The sequence below is a fragment of the Cnephaeus nilssonii genome (genome assembly GCF_951640355.1).
Source record: "Cnephaeus nilssonii genome assembly, chromosome: 2".
Lineage (NCBI taxonomy): Eukaryota > Metazoa > Chordata > Mammalia > Chiroptera > Vespertilionidae > Cnephaeus > Cnephaeus nilssonii.
In genome coordinates, this window is record NC_137073.1 from 80,506,760 (window position 1) to 80,516,791 (window position 10,032).

General features: G+C 49.1%; 1 protein-coding gene across 6 annotated transcripts in view; it reads right to left on the reverse strand.

The window, feature by feature from the left end:
- MAST4 (microtubule associated serine/threonine kinase family member 4) overlaps nt 1-9,818 on the reverse strand; it is a 522,072-nt gene extending 512,254 nt beyond the window's left edge. For all 6 annotated transcript variants that reach the window (XM_079794432.1, XM_079794438.1, XM_079794433.1 and 3 more), the window contains exon 1: nt 9,193-9,818. In XM_079794432.1, coding sequence (XP_079650558.1) covers nt 9,193-9,540 — 348 coding nt within the window. In that variant the 5' untranslated portion in view covers nt 9,541-9,818. The remainder of the gene's footprint in view (nt 1-9,192) is intronic.
- Between the last annotated feature and the right edge of the window lie 214 nt (nt 9,819-10,032).

Consider the following 10,032-nt stretch of genomic DNA (forward strand, 5'->3'; position numbering starts at 1 on the left):
GTTAACACCAGAAGCCCGAGAAATGGTAGTGTTATTTTTCAAATAAACATAGAAAGGCACAAAATCATCATCCAGGGTTGAACTACCTACCTAACTTCTCAGCTTATTAGAAAAGCAGCTGATCAAGTTTACAGCAAAAGCCAAAACATCTGTGAGCTTGCCACTCACCAAAAATGCCGCAAAATTACAAAAATTTCATTGTCCACATGATAGCCTATGAAATTTAAGAATGCCAATATGCCAGTCTTGCCGGTCTCCTTCCCACCTCTCCCTTTCCCCAATATCAGTTCAAAGCATTTAGGCTGACAGGTTCACTGGAAGTAAGTACCATAATCAAAATTATATCGACTGTGTCCAAGAGGGGAATTGATGGGCTAGCAAAGGAGTACAGGCTTAGGGTACAGATTTATAAGCTGTCTCAAAGACATGTGTCTGGTTCTGAATTCAAACCATTACGTAAGAGTGAAGCTCTTCAATAAGAGAAGGTGGAGGAGCCATCAGGAATTTCACACAAGTTCTATACATTTAAATGTGACTTTCAGGGGCACTGCTGACCACGGTCCTGAACCAACAGTTCACATTTAGGGAAGAGTTTTCTCTCCAACCCTGAATGAAGCACAGGTGACTACTGTCCAATCTCTCCCAGGAATTCTGAACCAGGTGGGAGAACGCTAACGAGAAGGACAAAGAGAGGAAAAGAAACAAGTACACAGCAGCGGCCAGAGAATGAGATTTCTGCTTAACCATATTTTGTGTTATGCTTTACCCCAAAATAACATTGCCAGATAAGAAACCAGATGTAATCTCGGAGACATAAAAGAGAACAAGAATCTTTGAACTAAACAATGCAAAGTTGTGTAAATATCAACCTGAACAGGTGAGGAGGCAGAGCACGGGGCTGGCAGAAGGGAAATGAACTGCAGTCTCAGGCGGTGCCAGCATTTGAGTAATATCAAAAGTGCTCCTGGGTGATTTGCATATTTGCCTTAAAACATGAATTGTTTACACTGTCCCAAAGGGACAAAACAGAATTTGGGGGGGAGGGCAATTTACATACATGAATTCTTGCATTTTTATGATCTATTGCACTTCTAACATATTTCCCCTCTGCCAGGTTAGGGTGGCCCCTGGACCACCTGCCTAACCACCCCCCCCCAATTCCCACTGCAATGCTTATATGATCCAAAGTTGGCTTCCAGAAAATCACTGAATTTCCTTGTTACTTTCTTCTCAGCCCCTAAATCATTACCTTGACGCTTAAATGCGGTACATGGTCTTCTCACTGGCCTCACCACATGGCTGACATGCTGCCTTCCGACTAATTCCCGGGGTGTAGCTAGTAATTTACATGGTCATAGAGTCTTTTAGGGCATTATTTAATAAATGATCACTAAGAGCAGGTTCCATGAGCAAAGGAGAGATAGTGTCTTAATAAGAGGGTTAATGAACCATACACCATAAAACTTTGCTGTTAGTGCATCGTAAGAATGCTCTGTCCATGAAATTAAAAGTGATAACTTACACGACCTACTCATGAATGAAAGGACCTGCCGGGACTACCAACAAACATGCTGGGCGCATGCTCCCTCACGGAAGGGACCTCTGGGCTCCTGCTAGTCCTGCCTATGGCACTGATATTCTGCACGAACCAGCATGGCCACGCTCCGTAACAATAGCAAATTCCATTAATTCTCATAACAAGCCCTGTAATAAATATTGGCATGCCCACTTTATAAATGAGGGAACAGTCTCAGTAGTAATAACCTTTCCAAAGTCACATGGCCTATACATGGCTGAACCAAGGTCATTAGTCTGTACCCTTAGGCTCTCTCCACAGACCCTGATCCCAGAGCACGGAAACACTGGCTGCCGGCTCTGAATGAAGGGAGGAGCACAGGCCCTCTCCAGGCAACACTACAGAAAGTGAGAATGTGATTATCAATGGCATGGGGTGTCTTTCATCTAAAAAGTACAATCATCTCTTCTAAGACATACATGTGCATGTGTGCACACCACCCACACACACAGACACACACACAGAGACACACACACACACACACACACACACACACACACACAGAGCACTCAGTTTTCTCTCATGCCAGGCCACCTGGTTAAGGACCCTTCTCATTGTGAGACATTTCAAAGCAGGATTCTTCCCACCATTTGTGCTCTGCACCATGCATGGCACTGATTCCACACCCTTCCTCACAGGGACAAACTTAAAACCAACCGCACTCACATCCAGTACCCCCTAAGTCTGAGGGGATAGACAGCCTTTGTCACTGGCCCCAAAGCACTGGCCAAATATAAATATTTGACACTTCCGAGAACAGCTCAGGCCAGAGGGGGTAAGGGTGAAAGCCTCAGTTCTTTGATGCTGACCCTTCCTTCTCTAGGAAAATCCAAGCCAACAAGCACACCCTAGTCATGCGTGCGGGCCTAAAACATCACCCCTCCTGTACCCGAGACTCTCACACAAGTTCAAAGCAATCTCCACTCTGCTCACCTCAAGTAAATGTTCCCCTGCAATTTACCGATATAAATGAACCCTCTTTCGATGCCCTCTTCTCAAGTCCATTATGTTAATATAGTTTTCCTTCAAGAAAATGCTAGGTTCAACACAATATCACAATGAAAACTAGAATTAGTGTTCACAGTAAGATGGTCTCTTGAACAGACCTAAATTCTTTTCCTGTTGTATTTCCCAGGTGTTCCCCTGGAGTGCCTCAACTACCAGGTAGGAGCCCCCTGTACCCTCCACAGAGCACTTAGTACCATGCCACCTTCTCAGAGCACTTAGTACCATGCCACCTTCCGACCCTGGGACATTTAAACAGGCTACACCAGCAGTTCCTAACAGGAGGCCTTCATGCTGCCTGGCCTTCCCACATGCAAATCCGACGATGGCACTGCCTTGCTTCGAATCCTTCCGTGGCTCCCCGTGCCCTTAGAGGAAAGTCCGAAAGGCTCTGTATGACCCAGGGGCTGCTTCTCTTTGCAGCATCACCTATGCCATGCTCTCCTCTCCACCATGCCAAGCAGACCCACCATCCTCTCTCCTGCTTTGGGGCTCCTGCTACCTACATCAGTCCTATCTCTCCCCTTCTCTCACCTAACTCCTCCTTGTCCTTTAGGTATCAGCTCAAATGTCAACGTCCTCAGGGAGGCAGTTCCCCCAGACTAAATGAGTTACACAGGACCGTCTCATACCCCTCACAGCCTGTTCCTCATATACCAGTTAAGACCTTTGAAGCCAATCCTATCTAATAAAGAGGGAATATGCTAATTGGCCCTCACGCCATCACAAAGATGGCAGTGCCCACAACCAATAAGGAGGGAATATGTTAATTGACTGTCCCACCCTCAAAGATGGTGGCGCCAACAGCCAATAAGGATGGAATATGCTAATTGACTGCCATGCCCTCAAAGATGGCGGCGCCCACAGCCACAAGATGGCGGCACCCAGTCCTCTCAGCCCCTCAGCCACCCAGGGCCAGCCCAAGGCGCAGGCAAGCCTCGGATGGTGCTGCCCAGCCACCCAGGGCTGCCCAAGGCTCAGGTAACCAAGGCCGGCCGAGGCTTGTGCTGCCGACAGTGGCAGCAGCAGAGGTGTGAAGGGGCATCACCTTCCCCTGATCGCCGGGTTGTCTCCCACCCCTGAGGGCTCCCGGACTGTGAGAGGGGGCAGGCTGGGCTGAGGGACCCCCCCTCCAGTGCATGAATTTTCATGCACTGGGTCTCTAGTTAATCAATAACCGTGTGCTTAGAGACCATCACTTCCACTACACTGGAAGCTTTGTGAGGTCAAAACCACCTCCGTCTTGCCTGCTTTCGTGTCCTCAGTGCCCAGAGCTGACTGACTGATTTTCTAAACTCGTGACTCTTACAGAAGTAATGAGTCAAAAAGCAGACTAAATAATAAATATGCCAAGATTTATGCACTACTTTTTTTCCTCAAAGTACGTAGCTGCTGTGATTAATAAAACTCAAATTCAGTAAAAAGCTTTACTGAATTGATGGTTGTTTTTTGCTATTTATTCTCTTAACCAGTGAACACTAGAAATTCATCTACTGCATTACTATCACGTGAGGGACCCACACACATCCAAAATGATATTAGAAACAGTCCTCAAACTCCGTTTAATAGAACGGTTAAAAGGCAGCCCATACTTGTGCCTATTGTTAATAAGGAACACTGTTTCCAAACGTATGCCAATAAAATAAACCCTTTAGTGTAGCAGAGAGTAAAGGAGACACTCTATACTGAGTAGTAAATCCTTTCAACTACTAAGCCTGTTTTTCTGCCATTCTAAGAATCCATGAAAGTTTCAAGTTCGAATACACAGTGAAAAGCAAAGTTAACACACAAGTCCCTTCACAGGCATTCTGAGTGGATCCTCAGGGATTTAACTTTGTTCAAAAATTACCTAGAAAAACTGTTCACACATTTTCACTCTGATTGAGGTGGTTTTTGTTTCGTTTTTTTATAAAAGATCAAGAAGTTTAAGCAAAAATCACAATGGGCAAAGCAATTAAATACACACACAGTCACCCTTCCATCAAATGTGTAACTATATTCAAAGATGTCACTTTCTCCTCATCATTCAGCATATAGTTCCTGAGCCCCCACTAATATATTAGAGGCACTGTGCTAGGCATACAGAAACAAACCCACTGCCCTGAGTTCACTGACACACAGCAAATGGCACCGAGGATTTTATTAGTCATCACAGGGTTCTTTGGGAAGGGACAGGGCAGAATGCCTAGAGCAAAGCTCAGAGATGTGGTCAGAGGAACAACAGTCCAATCCAGATTGTCCCAACTGTCAGAAACGCAGCCCACCACCCCTCAACACCCACAGACCCCAAATCCGCAGGCTTCAGGAAAAAGTGCTAAAGTCAGATGAAGTTTATTTATTTAAACAAAAAATCATGTGCCATCACTAACTCTCATGTGTTTGACATTAATTAAGTACATAAAACTACCACCTCCTTTTATTTGGCTTCACTTTATTGCACTTCACATATATTGCATTTTTTTACAAGTTGAAGACAAGACCCTCCACCAGCAAAAAGATTACCACTTGCTTTATTGTGGAGGTCTGGAACTGACCTTGTAAAATCTCCCAGGTCTACCTATCTATATATATAAAAGGCTAAGTGTCCATCCAACCGATAGCTATGACACACACTGACCACCAGAGAGCAGACTCTCAATGCAGGAGCTGCCATGATGTGCACTGGCCATTTAAAAATAAATGGCACCACACACCTGGCACCAACTAGCCCCAAATGGGACACAGGCCCCATCATCACCCTGGAGCGACACCCCACGAAATCACAGCCAACGCTGCCAAGACCCTGTGGCACAAAATGTGGCCCACAGCCCAGCCCAGCCCAGCCCAGAAACGGTCGCTGTGGGTGCTGGGTAATGACGTCACATAGCAATGCCTGGCTTCCTCTTTCTAGTGACGACTAGCCTCCTTGCAGTTTCTTCAGCCCAGGAAAATTATTTGCTTTATAGCCAGGTGCAAACAGTTTACACTTTAACCAAATGTTTGTGAAGCGTTGTCACGTGCCTCATCTCATTTGGTCCTCCCAGAAGTCCTGGAGTAGGTAGATAGGAGACTCGGTAGAATTCTATTTTCATTAGCCAGAAAACAGATTTACAAAATTTAGAAACTTGACCCGACTGAAAAGAAGAAATGGTGGACTTCAGGTTTTCTCACTGCACAGAATATAGTCAAACACTGCTGCAGTTAAATATTTTACCTTTTGTTCTCCCTGTGTGATCTACAATAATAATCTGTTTTGTGTTGATATTAACTGCTGTGTTGCTGACAATTACCTGAAAGAGAAGTTGGGGTGCTTCACTGGGCTGAAAAAAGTTTAGTTAAATCAGAAAGCAGGTATCATTAAGCAAGTTTATTCTATATATATATAAAAGGCTAAGTTGACTCGTGCATGCGCAATACATATAAAGTTCTTGCTGGCGCCAATTGCACGTATGTGTTTCGATCTGCCATTGTCGATTATGAATTTGGTTGTCACTTCTATTATAGAGAAAGGGCGAATAGCAATATTAAAATATTTCTTCTAATTAATTTCCTTTCAATGTGCACGAATCCATGCACCGGGACACTAGTATTGTTTATAAGCACCAAAAGCTTAAAGGGCTGATTGAAGTCTACAAGACACTGTAAACTTACACAAATATTGACAGTAAAATAACATATGAAATTGGTCAAACACTGTTAATATTACTAGATTTATTGAAAACAGCTTTAACAAAGTTGTCCAAAAATGCTAGCACTGTACTAATATACTAGAAACTTGAATTTCGTAGCTTTATAAAATTCATGCAATAAGTTAGTGTAAAAATAACTTTGGAAAAACAATGACTCTCCCAAGTTAGACATAACAATTTTAAAAATCTAAATGAACCTCTTTGCATTTTATGGACTGTACTTAAACCTTTTAGTGCTTTTTACTCAGTGCCTTGCTATAATACAACCTGATACAAATAAAAACTGTTTCCCACCTTATCCTAATAAAATGGAAATAACCTGAACAGACAGCCTCAGGGTCTCTGAAAGTATACAGCAGATTAACTATGCATAAATAAAATAAGCCTGCCCAAGCTTACACTGCCATTTCACAAATTGTATCACAAATGAACTTGAAAAGTTACTATTTACTTAGCGCTCAATGCTATATGCTAGATATTGTGCTAGGATTAAATTAGATGGTGTGTATAAAATGTCTAGCAACTCTATTGCTATTATTCCCACTTAAGAGGTAAAAAACTGGGGCTTATGTTAGTTGAATGATCCACAGTCCCACATCTAGTTAAGGTGGTAGAGCTGAGAATCAAGCTCAGGTCTTTCACTGAACTGAAACCTGAAACTGAAACCTCTGGAACAGTGTGTGTTTTCTGAGCAGAGAGTGGAGAGCTTTCATTAGATTCCCGAAAGGCCGCCCTCCCAAAAGGTTACGACCCACTGCACCATACCATCACCAGTGTATGAACCAACGAAAGTGCACTGGACTTCAATCCCTTTCACCAAGACTATCACTTCCCTAAACCTGAGGGAGGTGGAGTGTGGGGGGGGGGGAACCTCACAATTTTTTCACTTTAAAATTCTCAAAGCAAATCAAGATTTCCACTTCTGGACAATTTCCCCGCACCCCCTGCTACAGGTTACCATAAGTTACACAATACACTGCAACAGTGTATCAGTTTACATCCAATTCTGAGATCTCACAAATACTGACCAATGTCATTTTGTCATTCCACCTTCCAAAATGTGATTCAATCAACCAATCCTCACTTGCATTGCCGGTGAAATAAGCTATCATGATGTTCTCTTCCAGAAATGTAAAACACTGTCACCCTGGGGCCAGGCAATGAATCGGCTACAGAATCCAGGTCAAAAGTGGGAAGTTCCCGACTTCCCCTGCCTAGGATCTGCAAGACCATGGCGTGTACCAAGGAGCACCCTCCTAGCTACACAGAAAACAAACAGCAACTAACTCTACCATCTTCTCTACCAAGGACAATAGTAAATTAAAATCTAGCGGTAAATCAATGTTAAGGCATACCGCCAGCTGCCCAGTGACAAGTGTGCTCGTTTCTGAAAACTGAGGCAGGTGTCACAGGGCAAACAAATATAAAAAGCGTGAAAAACACATGCCTGGCATCTTCAAAAGGAGATGCAACCACTAAGGAACCCTGGTTGAGTCCGTGGTTTGCTCAGGTAGCTCTATGGTGGGTGTGGCACTCAGCCTAACTCCTGCCCTCGGGTTCCAAGAACCAATCTGAACTTTGGATCCAAATTTAAATTCCTGATCAGAAAATGGAGACGTGTATGCGTATAAATGATTTTTACCTTGAAGTTCATTGGTCAAATTATTGAACTGAACTTCAGGGGGAGGAAACAACGCCCCCAAAATGCCACAGCTCAGGAGCAGAGACAGTTCCAGAAAGCAGTCTCCACCCCAGGATCCTTGCCCTCCTCCAGGGGAATCAGGGGGGGGTCATGGTTACTGCCAGAGACTGGGCTGGACCCACCACGGGCTAGGGTCTGCTCCGGCCCTGCCAGGCTAGGACGTGGACCCCTCACTTTGTGCTAGATCTAGTTTTTGCCTCCAGGCTGAGGTCTCAGGGGGCTACTGTCAGGGCAATGGCCTCCGCTTGCAGAATCTCTGAGAAAAAAAAAAAAGACATTTACTACAGCTAATCCCATCGGAGAGGAGGAAAATACCACTCTGGCACTGAGGAATTAACTTCACAAGGAGGCTGTGTTAGTGTGATGTTTTATTTATGGCTCTGCCTAATCAAGATGACTTCCCCGCAAGAAACGTCCAAAGCAAACAACCTTCAAGGCATGAAGAACCTTATGCTTCCTGAAGTGTCCTCCCTTCCAAAGGCGAGCGGGAGGGGGCGAGAGGGCCTGGCGGGGAGGCCGGAGAACGCAGGCCGAAGACACCCATCACGTGCATGTCCCTGTCTAGGATGCAACCCACAAGTTCTGGACGAACATCCTTCCAAGGAAACTAGGATGGGCACAGTCCCGGGAGGAAGGTGGTCCCTATTAGTTTGGCGACCAGCGCCCATCTGGGCACCCTGAAACAAGTCCAAATGGAAGCTGCCGGCGCGCCCCTGGGCGCCACGGGCCAAGGGCTGGGAGCCCGCAGGAGGGCCGCCGCGGGGACCGGCCAAAACCACCCGCGGGCGATCCCGGGCGGGTGGCGCCACGGAAACGCACCGCGCGGACGGCTCCACCCGCCCTCCGCCCGCAACACCCCACCTCTCCCTCTCACACCCATCCCGTCAACACACTCCCCCCTCGAACCCAAGCGCTCGGGTGGAAAGCCACACCCACTCGGAGAATGAGATGTTAGTTGTGGGGACAAGCCAGGGCTCCGGATCGCATCCGTTCGCAGACCCACGCCAGCAAACACAGAAGGTACGAAGTTTGCTGCTCCGACGTCTGAAAAGCACACCATCAGGCAGCACCGGCCCCCGGGGCGGCTGCAGTTATTGCCCCGCTCGGGACAGAGTGCCTGGGGTCCCTGCCCTCTCCATGCCCCCGGGAGCCCAGCCCACCAGCCTCGCGCAGAGTGGAGAACAGGGTTCCCCGGGCAGCCGGGACCCCGAGGGCTGCGGGCCAGGGGAGGCGGCGCCCACCTCCTCGTCTTGCTCCTCCTGGGACGCGCTGCTGCCTCGGGGCGCGGGCGGCACGGCTCCTCCGGGCGGCGGCGCGGAGACTCCGAGCTCCAGCACCGCGCGGGTGGGAGCCCACGCGGCGGGCGGCCGGGTGCCCAGGGCGCCGCCCGGCGGCGGCGGCGGCGGCCGCTGGCAGGAGAAGCCGCCGGGCTCCCCTTCCTCCGACAGAGTTTCTGAGCCCGAGGAGGACTCGGCCGAGGAAGCGCCCTGCGAGGACGCGGCGGTCGCCGCAGGGGCGGGAGTCCGGGCGCCGTAGCCGCTGCAGCCGCGGGGCACCGGCTCGGGCGCCTCCGAAACTTTCTCCCCCATCTCCCGCTCCGGCCCCAAGTGCCACCGGAGGGGCGGCGGGGGCGCGGCGCGCACTCAGCGCCTCTGGCGAAAGCCGCGGGCTTCTCGGCTCCGGCTCGCGGTCGCGGTCGCTCCCGGGCTGCGGGGAGCCCCGCCGGCGACTACATGGCCCCGGCACGGTCGCCGGAGCCCGCCGCCAAGTTGGCAGCCGCCCGGGCCCACGGGCCGGTGGGGGTTCCCGCGCGCGGGGACATGCCGGCTGGTGTCCGCGCTCGGCGCCGAACGGTCCTGCCGCGCTGCGCCCCAGCCGCCGGGACTGCGGCTTCCCCAGCAAACCTGCCTGCGGGACCGAGCGGGGCGGGGAGACAGGCAGCCGGGGAAGCCAATGGCAGGGCGGGCGCGCCGGTGGGCGGGGGCTGCGGCGCCCGGGCCGCACGGGCGTCAGGTAGCGGGGCGGGGCCGAGGCGGAGGCGGCGGGGTCCCGCCGGAGCGCTGGGTCCAGTCGGCTCGCTG